The following is a 19191-nucleotide window of genomic DNA, read 5'->3' on the forward strand; positions in this document are numbered from 1 at the left end:
TTAAAATTCTTTGATTTATTTAAAAGATATCTTGGGATTAAAAGCTACCTCCCTTACTATAAAGTCATAATTGAAAATGTATAAGTAAAATAGTGTTTTGTACTTTTTTAGATGGTTGTTGACGCCAGCAAAGAATTCCTACCAGAAATGGCTATTGGTATGTCACATCCAAAAGTCAAATTATTCGTCGGTGATGGCCTTGAGTACTTAGAAAACAATGAAGATACTTATGACGTCATCATTGCTGACCTTTCAGATCCGGATGACGGTTAGGATTTCTTTAGATTTCAAGCACACAGTTATCATATTCTTTTACACTCTCCTAGGCTAACTGCTCACAGATTTGTTTTTGCCATTCGGTGGAGGTCCTTTAATTAACCCAAGTTCGTCCGTCCGTTCGTTCGTCTGTTACCAGCTTTTCTCAGGATTGGCTCATTACTTTTTTCTGTTTTTTGGCACAATGATGCAAAAGGATGATTCCTCAAAAGTGACGGAGCCCGATTTTCGAAAAACATTTTTTTCCGGCCGAAAATGCCGGAAATACCGGATTTTTTGCTCAAAGATGCGTATTAACAATGCCCAAAATATGGTCGAGTCCGATTTTTGAGAAAATTATTGCTTCGGCCGATAATACCGGAAATATGCCGAAAAGGTCCATTCAGCATCTAGCTTGTTTTTTATTTTACCTTTGATTTTCGAACGTTCGAATTTCAAAACATTCGATTCGCGCTTCTGGCGACCATAATTGAAAACAAGATAGCGGACTAGTCAGGTCTAAGACTTGACACACTTCCCTTTTATATGGAAAGCCCGATCGAGTCAAGTGGTTGGAGATCAGTGATTGTAAGTAAGGTTTGACAACCGACCCGTCCCTTTATCGGTAAAATTCGGAACAAGACGTCTAAGATATACAATTGACGATCAAATCTATTGTAAAACAAGTGGATGAATTATATCCGGAAATCTCGCTATATCTGCGAAGAATTTTTTATAGATTTTTCATTAAAAGTGGCATCTCTTGCGTATTTTAAGCACAAATTTTTCATTCAAAAAGTTCGTGAAATATTGTTACCACTTGAAGTGAAAACCATTCATTAAAGCTTTATTTAAGTGTGAAAACGAAATAATGAACTCTAGGTCAACGTCCTAAAAGGCCTTTTGTAGCTTTCAATGCACGTGAAAACAGTTTTTTTTAAATGACCTAGCTTTACGTACGAATATTTGGCAGATTTGGTGAATTTACCTAAAATTCTCCAAATCAAGCTTCGGTCAATTTCATGAATTTTCCGAACTATTTTATGTCTCAAAAGAAGTTTTTTACAGTAATAAATAAATATTTTTTTCCTAAAATATGCTGTAACCGCTAGATCAAATTCCAGCCAAATTAAATTAATCCAAACCATCCGCCAAATTAAAATTCCTTCCATAATTTCTTCCCTAAGGCAGTCATCAATCCTTTGTGAGACTGTTTTGCTGTCGAACTAGAAAATGTCGGACTTCTGATCATACTTTCCATATTATTCCTCATCAATGTCCACTGTTTCGTTGACAGGTGGTCCTGCTGCCAAATTATTCCAAGAAACATTTTACAAATTGATGAAAGACCGACTAAACCCTGGTGGTATAATTTGTGCTCAAGGTTTGTCATTAAATTTTAATGAGTCATTTTCCAATCAGATTCCTAAGCAGTCGAACACCTTTCCTATTTTTTACCTGAAATTGGTTTCTAGCCCGGATGCAATAGGTATTGTAATCCTGAGATATTCATGATATGCACCATTGCAATGTCTTCTAACATTACATCGCGGCCCCAACAGCTGATTGGTTGTATGTAAGTGACGTATATTGACTGATTTTACGTCACTTACAACCAACCAACTGTTGGGCGTATGGTGTGATATCGAAGACTTTGCAGTGATGCAAATCATGAATAGTAAATAAATGGAATTTCTGCCATAAGGCCGGCTTCCACTTTAGCGCGAAAGTGAGCAAAAACTTTTTTTAAATCGTTTTTGCCTACAGAAAAGATCACGTCATTAAAAAAGTTTCGAGCGAAAAAATAAAAGGAAGAAGTTCAACTTTTTTAAACCGTTACGTCAGATTTGCCCAATTGAATTACTTCATTTTTCTATCAACCAATGACCTTACAAGAACGTTAAAAAGTTTTCGCTCATTTTGCGGCGTTTAAAGGGCAAATGTAGGTAAGTGAGATCTATGCAAAAATCAAGCCTGTCCCAGATAATTTCAAATTGAGTTCACTCATAAAATTTAGGTTAAAAATATATGGAAGTTCGATTAATTTGTTGAAGCATCGATTACGTTCGATTACAAGTTTTTTTTAAGGATCACACTTTTAAAAAACATGAAGCTCTGAATGCCTAAAAACTAAGAAACATCTAAGAAACATGCCGAGGCTGAGAATGAGAAAATAACATTTTACACACTTTTAAGAAACATGAGGCTCTGAATGCCTAAAAACTAAGAAACATCTAAGAAACATGCCGAGGCTGAGAATGAGAAAATAACATTTTACACACTTTTAAGAAACATGAGGCTCTGAATGCCTAAAAACTAAGAAACATCTAAGAAACATGCTGAGGCTGAGAATGAGAAAATAACATTTTAATTGATTTAATTCTGTTTATTTTAAGAACCTTCCAATCAAAACAAATGTTTTTTTTCTTTGCATGAAAAATAGGCTCATTATGTCAAAAAGTTTAGAAACATGTAAGAAACATTTAAGGCTCAAAAGGCCGATTTCTTAAGAAACGTTGAGGCTGCTTTAGTAAAACTAGTGTCTTAAAAAACAACAACGTGTAGGTGCTAAAAGTGAACTTAACTGTGTCACAATGAATTAAGGTGTCAGTGATAACGGATGACATTAATACTTTTTGTGCCCACACTCTCCCACTTTCATAAGAGATTATCGAACCTGCTTCCCACTTTTTATAGTTCCGTTTTGTTCTGTTACGAAACAAAAGCCATCCTACTGGCTAGAGTGAAACGTACGTACGTTTCTTTTATTTATCTAAACGGAGGTCTCACATATTAACGGTCTTTGTGTGAAATTGCTTCACTAGTTTGTTTTTTTATTTTTTTTGGACCTACCTCAGAGGTCCTTTTAATTAATCGAAGTTCGTCCGTTCGTCTTTTACCAGCTTTTCTCGAGAATTGGCTTATTAGTTTTTTCCGATTTTTTGCACAGTGATACAAAATTGCAATATGCCTAAAGTGTGACGTACATAGCCTGAATTTTTTGAAGAAAGAATTTTCCGGCCAAAAATGCCGGAAATATGCCGGAAAAACCGTTTTTTGGCATTTTGTCGAGATTTCATCATTAATTTTTCCTGATTTTTGCAAAAAAATGTGCATTAGCAATGCCCAAAATGTGGGGATTCGGATTTTTAAGAAAATTTTTATGCCGGAAATCGCCGTTTTTGCAGATTTTCATTGGACTCTCTCCTAATATTACTTTGTTTTTTCATTCAAACATCCTTGATAACAATGTCCACCATCAAGCACCTGAACTTTATAATTTTTTCTAAAATTTTAATAACGGTAAGAATATTTCCCATTAAAGTAGTTGGAGCAACCACGCTATATCCTTCAAAATTTCTACTTTGAGCAGAGGGGGGGGGGTCAACATTTATAATACCAACCCATAGCCCGAAAACCCGCCTTTTGACCTTTTGAGCTAAGTTAACACCATCACCCCAAAATTGGTATCGATACCAACTTGAAAATTATAATTTTCAGAAAAAGGGGGGACCCACCCCCTTAATTTGGTATCGATACCAACATGACTTTTTGAATTTGACAAAATATCATGGAACCCACCCCCTAATTTAGTACCAATACCAATCTGACAAATTTGAGTTTAAAGCTGTTTAAAGGGGACCCACCCCCTCCCACATAAACAGGGTACTAAGAGAAACTTCAAAAAAACTCATTTTTTAAATACTCTTTCTTCAACACAACACAAGAAATGTCATATGCTAAAATAGAAAATGACTGAAAACTGACAATATAATAAAAACAAACCCAATGAAGCTAACAAAATCAATCTGAATCAATATTATCTGAATATAATTGATGTGCAAAAACTAGGAGAAGCTATTATTAGTGCCATAATTTTAGAACAGAATAGATTCGCTCATTACCAAACGCTATCACAGAAAAAATGTTTTTGCTTCAGGCTTGATCAAAAATAAAACTTGAAAATATTGAAAAAGTCCAAAATAAACAAACTTCAAAGTCATTTATATTTATTACTCATTTACAGTCATTATACTTTAAAAAGCTAAAACAACACCAATTGTAACCTGTTTAGACTGAATGTACTTTATTTAAAATGAAAAAAAGTTATATCAATATAAATATCAGATGAAATATGAAGAGGGGATTATGGTCTTTTGAAAAAGGGGGGCGTACGGGGTTTGCGATTTCCGAAATACCGAGTAATTTTGCCAAAATTTCCGAAATTCCGTAAAAAAATACTTGCAATTTCGATGCCGATTTTTTTGGGTATTTTTCCTCGTTTTGACTAATTTTTCATCAAATTTAATTTTTCATGTATGAATTCCGAAAAAGGGGGATAAAAATTTTATAATACCGAAATTTCGAAGCAAAAATTCATGGATTTAGAGTTTTACCTTTATACAAAAACGACCAAGATAATAAAGAAATACAGACTGTTTAATTTTTTCGGGGTATTTTCTAGCTATAAGGGCAAAAATTAGGAAAGTTTTGCTGTCATTTTGATAATTATGGATACCAACTTTCTGAATCATATTATTTAAAAAAAGGGGTACCCACTCCCTATTTTGGTATCAATACCAACCGGGGATAATTCTTTTTTTCTAAAAAAAGGGGGACCCACCCCCATCAATACCAACTTGACTTTTCAGACTTTTAAAGGAAAAAAAGACACCACCACCCGGCTATGGGTCTGGTATCTGGATGTTGACCCCCCTGCTTTAAGAAAGTTTGTATCGTGTTTATTTTACTCACAGGGGAAGTGATTTGGTTGGATTTGGAACAATGCATCAAACCAATGATAGATTTTTGTCAAAAACATTTCCCTTCAGTCACCTATGCTTGTAACAATGTACCAACCTATACGTGTGGTATCATCGGATATGTGATCTGCTCCTTGGAAAAGGTATACACGTTTTTTTATAAGAAAACTATACAAGAATACTCTTAGGTTCCAAATAAACGGCAGGGGGAGGAGGGTTGGAAAATGATCGGGAATTTTTAATGAACAGGGACCTAATTGCCGGGGGTTGGAAATTGTACTTTTGAAAACCCAAATAAGGTAAATATAGGCTAAAATCAAGCTATTTAGAGCAAAATAAGGGGCCTTCTCTTTGACAGCTGTAATATTCTTAAAAATTATTGAACGGGGGGGGGGGGGGATTTTTGAAAAATTAACAAGTGGGGGCGGGGGGGTGTTTATTAAAAACATTTCAAGGCTTTGTGGACACCTCATTTCGTAGGAAAATGGACATAAATACTCACAAAATGGTGAAAATTAGAGGTGCATAGAGCACAGATATTTCGAAATAATAACTTGCCTGGGATGGGTTACTTGTACAGACAACTAATATTGTTAAAAATTTTAGCTTGCTTATTGCTGAATGCCAGGAAACTTAGTTCAAACTAAGCCGATAAAACAAAAAATTAAAAAATAATTCTCGGAAAACTTGATGCAAATGCCAATGAAAATAAGAAATTCAATTAGAATCTATTTTCATATTTTTAAAAATTTAGGGTCGCTCGGAACTTACAAAAACTTTTCTTCGTTAAATCGCCTTATCAAAGGATTTTCTTAAACTCGCAATGCACATTTCAGGCCTCGTTTTGAAAAAGAGCAATTACTTTCTGTGAATTGAATATATGTTCCCAACCCAAAATTTGAAGGCAACCATTCTTACAAACACTTTTTATATCGTTATAAAATATCTTTGAAACAATGCTTTAGAACGAGGCGAGCAATCATTTAATCCTTTTCGAGAATATAGTCCATCGATTTTTTTTTTGGTAAACAACTTTTCCTAAAAGTTCTTCTATTTTTTGTTTACATTTACATTTCTTTTTTTGTTTGAAGTTCTACCAACGGGTACCACTCAATTAGTTCTGCCCAGAAAATATACATTGCATTAATAGATTGATGACACAGTCACATAGGTTCCTTTCCTGCTCGGCACCCTGGCGTCCATCGTTTTCCAGTAAACAGTCTTGTTTGACAATGATCCGGTTTTAGGGATGTTCAGGCGTGATTTTAATTCAGTTGTTCTGTTGTTTCTACTCTAAACTCTGGCGTTTTCCATCTTTCAGTAAACAGTCTTGTTTGACAATGATCCGGTTTTAGGGATGTTCAGGCGTGATTTTAATTCAGTTGTTCTGTTGTTTCTTCTCGAAACTCTGGCGTTTTCCATCGTTCAGTAAACAGTCTTGTTTGGCAATGATCCAGCTTTAGGGTTGTTCAGGCGTGATTTTAAGTTCTGTTGTTTCTACAATTATGACGTTTGAAGGTACATGGTGATCATGCGAAATTTGCCTTTCACTAAATTTCTCCGATTTCGCAGCATTTGAAATACGATAGAGCTCCAAGTTGACTTTAGACGATTGCGTTTGCTTAGAAACAGATCTTTCTTCTTTTGGGGTACCCTGGACACAAGCTGTTTCCAGAGAAGGTACCGTCGAGGCTTCCAAAGTCTCGATTCTTTTTCTCACCAATTCCTTGATGTGGTTACACAGGAAAACGGCAGTGTTGATGCTGATTGTGAAAATATAGGTGCGACCGATATACATCAGAACCTGTCTGGCTGATTTTGAAAGCATTTCAACGCCAGGTTTTGATCCTACGAGAATATAGATACCGATATGTAATAGCATCGGGATTGACGTCAGCATGACTAGTACGAGTGTGGTCTTTTGTAGCTTTTTGACGGCTAGCATGGTACATCGTGAGGCTGTTGTCAGGGAAACAATCGACGTCTGATGGATAATGACTTTGTATGCTTTCCAAGCCAGTACCAATGACCATACATTCATACCAATAGCAAAAATGATACCAAACAGGATGACAATTTTTGATTCCAATGCCACCGCTAATAATGGTTCACTCGCTGATGCCAACACCAGAGCAACAAAAATTCCGATACTTTTGCGAATTTGTTTTTTCTTTTCGTTTGGTGTTACAATGGTACGGATACTTCTGATTTGGTTGACATTGACCTGCATGATGACCATCAGGGAAGTTACGGTCAGCTTAGTGCTGATGCTGTGAGATGTATAGCTGACCTTGATGAACTGGCAGCGATCACCAGAAATCTTTTTCTCTTTGACGATTGCACTGATAATGAAATTCACCAAAACACAACAGTTGGCGAAAAAGAAAATCAGGAAAAATTTAGCAGACATTGTTTTGTATTTTTTTCTGAGAAGTATCAAAGTAATGGTCAACAACAAAACGGTCAGCGTCATAACATAGTATACTAAGAAAAAACCATTGTTATCCCAATTCTCGTCGAATTTCAACATGCATGGTGTTGTTTCTCCAGGAGGTTTGACCGTTGTAATGTTTTTAGATTCCATATGGCTTGCTGGAAATGATTTACTGCTCTTTCTTCTCCTTCAAGTATTTTATTTGTTATGGTAAAATCTTTAGTCGGGGTCTCTTCTTTACTGTGAGAAAGTTTAATAAACTTTTGTTTTTTTGTCTCAATAATAAGTAACAATAAGTTCTTTCTATCATTTCGGCCAATGGCGCAAATGGATGTAAGGAGAATTTAAATGTTGCTTATTGTGTTTTCAACCTCTTAATCGATACCACTTTTTTTGCCACCTCTCATAAGAAGATAAACAAGCTAGATGCTGAATGGACCTACCTGACGATGAAAGTTAGATAGCAATGCGAGGAGAAAAATGAAAAAAATCTGTCAGAAAATATAGCGTTTAGCGAAAATGCATAACGCATTGAATTTCATCATTGATTGTTGATGGGGGAAGAGGGAAGGGGATTAGGGGAAGAAGAAATAGAAAGTTCCGGCTGCAAAAATCAGTCTTATTGGCAATTGAATAACAATCCTTCATGTTGCATTGTTATCAACAATGTTTTTTGGCATTTTCGGCCGGAAAAAAAAATTTTCTCAAAAATCGAACCCGACCATGTTTTGGGCATTGCTAATACGCATCTTTGAAAAAAATCCGAAAACACTAATGAGCCAATCCCGAGAAAAACTGGTAACAATCGAACGAACGGACGAACATAGGTTAATTTAAAGGACCTCCGAGGTAGGTCCAAAAATGTAAGAATTATCCCTAACTTATTCAAAGGGAACTACGTAGAAAATTGTAACATATATTTTTTTCATGCTACACGCTTTTTTTATAAGAGTAGTGCACTTTGGATGAGGGTCAAGTATTCTTAAAATATTGCCAAAATAATTGAGGGTGAAATATTCTCAACGTTTTCTTACTTTTTTAGACTTAACTTTTTTACAAACGTGAAAAATGAACATTTTGGAACTAAAATAACATTTCTGCCTGAAAGTTTAAATTCAAGTCTAACAAAGGAATCAGTTTTTTTTCTGTTAACCAAATACAAAATGACTGTATTCATGTCAAATTCTGCGAAACCCACCCTAGAGGGTATTCTTAGGGTATTCTTACGGTTTGGCCAATTTTCACCCTGATATTCTTATAGAAGATATTCTTATAAAAAAAGCATGTATTATAATAAAAAAAATAAGCTGCCCCTTCCATCCCACGTACTCAAAGTTTAATCTTTCACATAAAAGAATGCATGGGTGGACGGGTAGAGTTTTAAATTGGAAATCTAAACCGTCTTTCCGTTTTGCCAAGTAGACATTTATTCTTACATAAGTGTTCCCCTTTGTGTAGAGGGTCTATATTAAATCCATGGTCTGCCTAATTTTATATTATGCTGATATAAATATATGCCCACCGAATCATTCGGGATGGGTCCTACTCCTAAAGGAGTAGGAATCACAGCGCTGACAGACACTTCGACTTGGCAGACGCGAGTTGCCACGCCATGGCGTATACTATGACACTCGAACGACACTGGGAGAGCGATGCTCACGCGAGGTCGAATCTTATGAGTTCCACGGCACGTCACAATGTCGGTCTAATCTACCCAACACTCTTGTATTCAGATTAATGATACCCAGTCCCCCTCACATGGCATATGTTGACCCGGACGAAGGTATATTCTCTTCAAAGCGAATCGTAGTGACACGGGGTATCGAACTTGGGCCTCCCAGGCAGGAGTCAAGGATGATAACCACTATACCACTACGCCTATGCTGATATAAGCAAAACAATGTTTTTCTTTTCCTCTTTCTGACCAATCTTGCTCCACGTCTAAATCCAACGTGAAAAAGCTTTTGAATTAAAAACAAAAGCTTTTAAGTGCTGAATTTCGCAAGAAGAATCAGAATTTTTTTTTGAACCTACCTCGGAGGTCCTTTAATTTAACCTTTGTTCGTTCGTTCGTCCGTCGGTTCGTCTGTTACCAGCTTTTCTCGGGATTAATTTTTCTGATTTTTGCATAGTATAATTTTGGGGCAAATTTGGGCCAAAAAGTGCCTAGAAATGTCCCTTCTTTATTTTATCTTTAAAAAGATGCAGTTATCTTTACAGGAAAGAAAGGATTGTTTTTGTTTGTGCCCAACGCTTAGCATGGTTTGATTTTCAAAAAAAATGTTTTATATGGGGCTCCTTACCTTTAAAACATCGGAAAGCCAGCGTGAAACAAGTTTCATCATGTTTTCTAGTTTACGCATCTCTATGCTATGCTGTTGTTATACACGCTTTTTGGACCTACCTCCGGGTACCCCGGTGGAGGTCCTATGAATTAACCGTTGTCTGTTCATCCGTCCGTTCGTCCGTCCGTTCGTCTGTTACCAGCTTTTCTCGGGATCACCTCATTAGTTTTTTCTGATTTTTGGCACAAAGATGCAAAATGCCGGAAAAACCGGTTTTTTGACATTTTCTCGAATTTGTATCTTAAGTTTTTTCTGATTTTTTGGCTCAAAGATGCGTTTTAAACATGCCCGAAACATGCCGAGTCCGATTTTTGAGAAAAATGCCGGAAATATGCCGGAAATCGCCGTTTTTCTGGGTTTTCATTGGACTTTTTCTTTATAATTGGTTGTTTTTTTCATTCAAAAACATTATTAATAGCAATGCCCACCATCAAGCATGTTTCAATTTTCAATATAATTGATTTTTGAAGCCGGAACTATTTAAAAATCGCCGGAACAACCTATTTTCGCCGGAAAGACAGTATTTCTTGAATTTCTCGAGCTGTACTTTATATTTTTTTATGAAATTTTGCACATTGATGCAAAATGACAATACCTAAAATGTGACTAATATTAACCATGCCCAAATCATGGCCGAGTCCAATTTTTGAGAAAAATTTTTTTCCGGTTGAAAATATGTTTTTCACACAAAAACATTATTACTGATTTTTGCGACCAGAACTTTTTATTTATTTTTTCCCTACAACCCTTCCCTCTCCCCCAATCAACAATCAATGATGAATTTATTGCGTTATGCATTTTCGCTAAACGCTATATTTTCTGACAGATTTTTTTCATTTTTCTCCTCGCATTGCTATCTAACTTTCATCATCAGGTAGGCCCATTCAGCATCTAGCTTGTTTTTCTAAGAATGGTGTAAATCCATTTCATCATGGATATTCTTAACTTTTTTGGGAAAATCATCCTAAAATGTGTCATCACAAGCAACTTTAAATACAAATGAAATGGAACGTTCCAGCAAAACGAACGAATTGGAACGTTCTTGAACGTTTAGGAACGTTCTAAGAACGCTAGAGAACGTTCCTGGTCATTCCCTTTTATTTACAAGGATGTCTTAAAACATTCGGAAGCGTTCCTGAACGTTCTATAACGTTCTCGAAGGTTCTTATTGAGTCAATATTAATTAACCTTTGGACTCAAAAGATCGTTCGCGAGTGTTCTGCAACGTTCTGCAACGTTCTCGAGCGTTCTGAAACGTCTTTGAACGTTCCAAACGTCCCTGATGTTTTAGAACGATCGAGGACGTTCTGGAACGTTCAAGGAACGCTAATGGAACGTTCGTGTACGTTCAGGAACGTCTCAAGAACGCTCTGTTTTATTTGTACTTCAAATAGCTTGTGATGACACAAATATTCTTACATCATTCTTAGGTTAGGATCCTAATTCAGACTAGATTTAACATTTAGGACATACGTCTCAAGCATAAAATGGCATTTTTTTGTGAAAGGATGCCTTACTTGAGGGTAATTGGCAATTTATAATTGAAATGATTGTGATATTCTTAGCATTATTCTTAATTTTTTGGCCATTTTCATCATGGACATTCTTATAAAGTGTATTCTTATAAAAAAAAAGCGTGTATGTTGCTTGTTTATCTTTTGTAGATGTTTGATTTAAAGGAATTATACGGTGTTATATACACCCGACTCGTCTGAAACTGATGTCAGCTAAATTTTAATACTAGATATAGCTTACACTAAGTGCCACCTAATAATAATAAATAAAATATATTATAATATATAAAATATAAGCATAGGTTACATGAAGAAATAATGTGAAGATTTTCTTTTTTTCTAAAAATAACTATGTAAAGAATATATCCAAATAGATTAAAATGATGGGTTAGTTTTAAAAATGACAATATAAACAATCCATTCAAATAAAAATGATGGGTTAAGCAGTTTTTCTATATGCAATAAATCTACATAAGTACAAATCACAACAATGACTCCTTTATAACTACTTTAAACTGCATCCCATTAAACGAACACTCCCCAATTTCTTGCTGATTATCCCGTAAAATATATATAGGGAAAAGATTCCAGAAAAGTATCAAGAAACTTAGTGCGGAAATGGGAATCTTATACAAAACAACGGTACACTGGAGTTTTTAATGATTCAAAATGAAAATCCTGATTAGCAAAAGGTGTATCAAGATCGGTGAAGTTCGATATTGAAGCTTCATTTATTACCTTGTTGCCCATTTCCGACGGCTTATTAGCAGACGCCCACACTAAAAAGCTTAAAAAGCAGGCAAATATCTATCATCCCATCGGATCAGCAATAACTGCAACCATTTGAGCTACAAAAACATTGATTGAACTTGATCGAACTGCGATATACTGGGATATAACTTTAATCAAACTGAAGATTTTCTGGTAAAGTTCTTATTACTGTTCGATCAGGTTCGGTAATGAAACACCTAGCTAACCGTTTGATTTCCTTCGATGAAATTTGATGGTTCGATAACGAAAATCGGTTTGATAGGGTTCGGTTGACATCGCCTGGGCTGGCATCGGGGAGGAAAAGCTGGAACTTTTTCTTAAACCAAACACATTGATTGAAAACCAATCAAACTTCACCAGATAAAAAACTGTCATCAAACTTATATAATCAAACTAATCAAAAAATCTTCTTACCAAATCAGGCATGGTAATCGAACAGCTACCGTTTGATTTCGTTGGATAGTACGACAGTTTGTTTTGATTACAAAAAATGATTTCAATTGACATGATTTCTAGGCTAGGAAATATGTGGAAATACTTGCTAAAACTGACTGTTTGTCACAACCAGGTCACAACTGGTTAACATTTAACACTTAATTATCTGGTGAAAAGAGGAAACAAAAGATCGTAAAAGATCATACCTGTGCTGTTTGTAGTTTCGGTGAAGAAGAGGGCTTTGAGTTGTTGTGAAAAATTAACTCTTTTTATACTATTTACTGAGCATTATCAATTTATTGGTGCATTCACTAACTACACAAGCATAAAATACTTAGTAGTAAACGAATATTAAACCTCTTTAAATACTCTGCAAAAGACCAGAAAACATGATAAAAATTTATAAAAACAGCAGCAAGTTTCAAAAGCATGTGCAATCAAGCAGCCATTAAAAATGCTCACGATGATTGTTTACAAAGGCTTGGTTACACTTCTTACACTAGCGTATTTTAATTATTAAGAAAAGCGCTGTTTTTTATCTTTGTGAGTGAGTCCACCTTTAGAATATTGGCCGTAGTACGCCCGCAGCCAAACACCCACGCCATAATCCCCCAATATACGGAATACTATAAATACGGGCTAGCCGTGTACGACAAAAAAAAAAAAAAAAGACGGCGAAAATTTTTACCATCTGCACAACCTCGTGAAGCTATAAAGCCACCTATGCTCGCTGTGCTCGCTCGGTGGCAAAAAGACTCCTTTCAAATTTGTAAATAAAAGGAAAAAAAAATCTTGCTCCACATTTTTCTTTATTCATTACAAAAGATTCTATTTATTTCAATCTGCTGAATCAACATACATTATAACTATGTAAAAGGTCAATGGCTATTTCGAGAAAACATGTGGGTTTTTCTTCGCTAATAACACCTCTATCGATTGTCTTTCGTAAAAGTTTTTGGTTGCGCCTCCTTAGACTCTTTATTCATTGGGAGCCCCCACTTGCAATTTCATTGCGTGGACCCTGGTGTTAAAGCAATTCTCGACTTAAGTATTTTGTTGATTCAGTATCAATATTGTTTTTGAATCCAGTAATTTTTTTATTATTTTGAGGACTCTTTTTTGCCTTGCCTCGTTTTTATTAAATCATGTTTCTACTTTCTTGGCATCTCTTTAAAAGCATTCATTAACGATGCTTTCTTTTCTTTTAAAAACGTTCAAAATATTTTTGTTCAAAATATAGATATTTTTTGTGAGCAATAATAATAATGGAAAATCTTGACCGGTGTAAAAAATATTGCTAGAATATGTCCGTTTAAATTCGTTAGCAAGTAATTTGTCGTTTTGATTGACAGGGAAAATACTAGAATCTGATTGGACGCGGTAAAATGAGCAGCAACGAAGATTTGTTTGCAGTAGAAGACTTATGATTTAGCTAGCACAGCATGCTCAAAGTGAGTGACTCAAGGTGTGAAAAACAACTCAAGGCGTGAAAAACGACTCAATGTGTGAAAAACAACTCAAGGTGTGAAAAACGACTCAATGTGTGAAAAATGACTAGAAAGTGAGTAACACTACAGAAGGTGAGTAACACTACAGAAAGTGAGTAACACTACAGAAAGTGAGTAACACTACAGAAAGTGAGTAACACTACAGAAAGTGAGTAACACTACAGAAAGTGAGTAACACTACAGAAAGTGAGTAACACTACAGAAAGTGAGTAACACTACAGAAAGTGAGCACACTAAAGGAAGTGATTGACACCTTACAGAAAGTGATTGACACTACAGAAAGTGAGTAACACTACAGAAAGTGAGTAACACTACAGAAAGTGAGCACACTAAAGGAAGTGATTGACACCTTACAGAAAGTGATTGACACTACAGAAAGTGAGTAACACTACAGAAAGTGAGTAACACTACAGAAAGTGAGTAACACTACAGAAAGTGAGTAACACTACAGAAAGTGAGTAACACTACAGAAAGTGAGCACACTAAAGGAAGTGATTGACACCTTACAGAAAGTGATTGACACTACAGAAAGTGAGTAACACTACAGAAAGTGAGTAACACTACAGAAAGTGAGCACACTAAAGGAAGTGATTGACACCTTACAGAAAGTGATTGACACTACAGAAAGTGAGTAACACTACAGAAAGTGAGTAACACTACAGAAAGTGAGTAACACTACAGAAAGTGGAGTAACACTACAGAAGTGAGTAACACTACAGAAAGTGAGTAACACTACAGAAAGTGAGTAACACTACAGAAAGTGAGTAACACTACAGAAGGTGAGCACACTAAAGGAAGTGATTGACACCTTACAGAAAGTGATTGACACTACAGAAAGTGAGTAACACTACAGAAAGTGAGTAACACTACAGAAAGTGAGTAACACTACAGAAAGTGAGTAACAGTACAGAAATTGGTTGACACCTTACAGAAAGTGAGTAACACTACAGAAAGTGAGCACTACACCTGAATTTGACTAATGAGTGTTACTAAAATCTTACAGAATAATTTTCAAGTGGTAAATAATATTCTGGTTATCTATAAAAACATTAAATTTATTTTCCCTATCGGAAACACCTGAATTTGACTAATGAGTGTTACTAAAATTGCAACACATGGGTCAAATTCAACACCTCCAGCACTACCTAAAGTGAGTGACACTACAGAATAAGTTCCAAGTGGTAAATAATTTTCTGGTTATCTATTAAAGCACTGACCTTCTTAGTCTAATCATTCATAAATCATAAAAACTGAGTACATTTTGTAGACAATAACACCATCACCATGTGAAAGATTTGATATATAGGTAATTTGTGCGAGATAGCAACACTTTTGATTAAAGAAAATAACCAAGTCTTATTTTTAATTGTAAAAGATGAATTTGGAAACGTTCGTTTTTTGAAAGTCTTCAAGGCATTTGATCGAAAATTCTTCAAGCGTTTATTAAGCTTTTTTGAGGTAAGCAACACTGCTGCAAGTGTAAAAATCGAGTCAGGTATAAACAACTGGAGGTTGACAAATTAAGCAAATCAAAGTAAAATTCTCAAAATGGAAGAACAAACGAACATTAAAATTTGATGTTGAAAACTACTTTGATAAAGACAAGGAAGAATTTTTTATCATAACTCAACGACCAAACATTTGAAGTCCAAAAAAAATTCGTGAAGGAGGCTCGGAGAAGTACCCAGAGTCAATTAAATTATCACTATTGTCTAGCCACTGGAAACAAGTGTTCGTAGAAGATGGTTTTTCGAACTTCACGAAAGTTGGTAATGATAGGGAATCAAACGATATTTGCAAAAGTACACTGGATGGATGGAGAAATTGAGTATATAAAGTTGGAACTCTTAGCTGATGATCGATGGGTGAAAAATCTAAGATTATAAAAATTGTAGATTGTTAAAAATAGGGAATGAATGAAATAGTTTATTTAAGAAGAAAAAAAAAACATTGGTAACAAAATTGAACATGGATACACCAAATAAAAGATATGTAAATATCTAGGATTTTTGGTTATTTTCTTTAATCAAAATTGTTGCTATCTCGCACATGTTTCCTGTTTGTTACTGATAAAATTACCTATATATCAAATCTTTCACATGGTGATGGTGTTATTGTCTACAAAATGTACTCAGTTTTTATGATTTATGAATAATTAGACTAAGAAGGTCAGTGCTTTAATAGATAACCAGAAAATTATTTACCACTTGGAACTTATTCTGTAGTGTCACTCACTTTAGGTAGTGCTGGAGGTGTTGAATTTGACCCATGTGTTGCAATTTTAGTAACACTCGTTAGTCAAATTCCGGTGTTTTCGGGTATTTCATGCTAGCATGTTAATGTCGAATTCATTCTTTGAGGAATAGTGAGGTTACTTCGAATTTTAAGGTTACTTCATTTAATTGTACAAATTATACAATTAAGAGCGATTTCGGACAACTCCATCGAATTTTGGCTAAATAATAACACATTCTAGTTCGCAAACTCATCAAATCTTAAAATCAAATTCTGAAAAAATGTTTTCAAATAAGACATTTCAGAAATTTCAAATTGTGATCGTTCTGTAACTGGCTAATGTACAACATTTAAAAAAAATATTTCTATTCGAAGTATTTGACTTTTCCTTACGCCCGGGAGGTGATTGGGCAAAAAAAAATGAGTATGGGTTTTGCCGAGGTTCGAAAAGTGGCTCTTACGTGTAGAATTTTTGATCAAAACTTAAAGTAGCCTGTCTGAATGTGACAAAGGTGTTAAAAATTTACAATAATTTCTTAGAAAATTGTCAAATTCCTAAACGACCTGAAATAATACATAAATCATTTACAATTTAAGTAAAAATTAAAAGTTAAATTCTATTTCATTTAATGATAATCTAATATCAAGGTAACACCAAAATAATTTTCATCAAAATAAAAAATAATAAAATCTTTTAAAAAACATTCCTCATTCATCTAAAAACCAGGAAAAAAAACGCTTTAAGGCTTGTCAGTCTATAATTATTTCAAAACTCGAATTCTTTTTTCGATCTTTGAATTTTCACTACGGAGAATTAAACTAAATAGAATAGTTAGAATCAATATAATCTGCAGCAGAAACAAAAAAATATTGTAACAATTGATAGTAGATTTCGAATTATCTTGTTGAAAATATATTCAGAAGTGGAATTATCGAATAAGAAAAATTAGAAAATGAATACGAGGATGAGAATGAAAAATGAAGAAAAAAATTATTTCTCGTAGAATTGTGCTTCGATCATGTGCTACGTATTTAAACAAAAAAGTGATACTGAGAGTACAAGTAGAGATTGGCAAAAAAAATTGAATACTCGTTTTAAGGACAAGTAAACTTGGTTGCAGCTCGCCTATTCTAAGTTGTTTTTCGAAATCGTTAGACTGAAATGAAATTAATTGTTCTTAAAAAAAACATGTAATTGAACTGACTAAAATCCTATATTAACATAATTGGAATATGGGGGCTTAGCAGTTTCTCAGAATCTTCAGTTATCATCATATTCCTTTCAAGAGATATCATGACATAAAAAACTGCATTTCGAATCTTCTTATTTTTTGAAAATATCTATATGTAAAGATATCAAAATTTGACATTAACTGAGAAATCTTTTCAAATTTTCTCAGATCCAGTTAATATTTTAGAAGTCCAGAATATTAAGTCTTATAAAGTAAATAAGATATTGACATTAAACAATATTCGTCACATCTCTTCAACAACATCATTCTATCATTTCGGATACTCAATTTTGACTTTGATGTTCAAATGATCAATGAAGGATTCAATTTGTTGCATATCAAGAGACACGCTTCTCCCAGAAATCTTTTCAACTGTAGAGAAGGGACATTCAACTTCAACTTGTAATAAATTCACATGTCTGATGAAAGTATTGCACTCTTTGTTATTCAATTTGATCACCAAACCTTTTGATCCAAACATAACGATAGGCATTTTCAACTTTAGTTCAAAATGTCTCATGAAAACTCTGACTTGGTCGACGAGGATAATTCGTTTTTCCTTCTCAACTGGCGATCTGGAATCTAACGGCTCATTTTGAAGCTCAACCTCATTGAAAGGTAACGAACACCAAGGTCTCGTTCTTGACTGATGGAAGAACTTTAAAAACCATCTGCATTCGGGTATTTCGAAATCGATAATCAGCCCATCAGAAGCAACCATTTGAGTCGGTATTTTTAGGTGAAACCTAGAGGTCAATGACTCTGTTCTTCTTATTTCTTCATAACTCAAGTCACTACAAATCTCAAATTTATCAAATGCGATTTTTTCTAATCGCAAGTGGGTTTTTGTAAAAATTTTCAAGAATCCTATGCATTCTTTGTGATTATTGTTAACAAGTAAAGAGTCAGTTCCCATCATGCAGTTCGGTAATTTTAAAATTTCGATTTTACTTTGCTCGAGAAAGCAAATAACAGCATCTATGTCGTCATGTTGTAAATCAGATTTAACATCGACTTTTTCAAATGGGCATTCAAACCTTTCTTGTAGTTGTTCATAAGAAAATAGCTCCAGGAGGAATCTAAATCCTAGAATTTCCGTATCAATGATCAATGCGTCTGGACCCATCATATTTTGAGTTGAAGGTTCATCATCTCTAGAAAAGTTGACACTTTTATAGGCTCGTCTTTCGAAAGTCGACCTTGCACTTCGGCTGTGGAATGAATGCATTCAACTGGTAACTTTGAATAATAAATGAAGTTAATCAAACCCCTACACGACTCAATATCTGTGTTGATAATCATTGATTCAGTACTAATCATACAATGGGGAACTTTGAGTACTAGATTCAACGAATCGATGATGTATTCGATGTGTTCGATATCCTTAGGACGTGTAACATCGCTTTGAATCTTAATCGAAGATACTGGATAAACCGGTTTCAAATGTAGATCATGAGCAGCTTTCAAATGGCGTCGACATTCTGGTAAATCAGTGTTGATAATCATAGCGTCAGGCCCAATCATACAATTTGGAACTTTTAATTCCAAATTTAAATGTTTCAAAAAAACCTGTAATCCACGTATTAAACTTTCAGCATTATAGTTAGACGACACTTCGACTTTGGAGAATGGGCATTCGACTTTAGGCTTTACTGTGTGAACGATTTCAATGAAGTCGATACACTCATAATCATTTGTA

The 19191-nt window shown here is 34.7% G+C and overlaps 1 protein-coding gene across 1 annotated transcript in view; it reads left to right on the top strand.

Annotated features, from left to right (window-relative positions):
* Positions 1–19191, top strand: part of LOC136802779 (spermidine synthase-like) — a 36553-nt gene that overhangs the window by 3395 nt on the left and 13967 nt on the right. The window contains exons 4-6 of the mRNA XM_067059539.1: positions 112–268; positions 1553–1639; positions 5013–5161. Coding sequence (XP_066915640.1) covers positions 112–268; positions 1553–1639; positions 5013–5161 — 393 coding nt within the window. The remainder of the gene's footprint in view (positions 1–111; positions 269–1552; positions 1640–5012; positions 5162–19191) is intronic.

The sequence above is a fragment of the Clytia hemisphaerica genome, unplaced genomic scaffold (assembly GCF_902728285.1).
Source record: "Clytia hemisphaerica strain Z4C2 unplaced genomic scaffold, Clytia hemisphaerica genome assembly, whole genome shotgun sequence".
NCBI lineage: Eukaryota > Metazoa > Cnidaria > Hydrozoa > Leptothecata > Clytiidae > Clytia > Clytia hemisphaerica.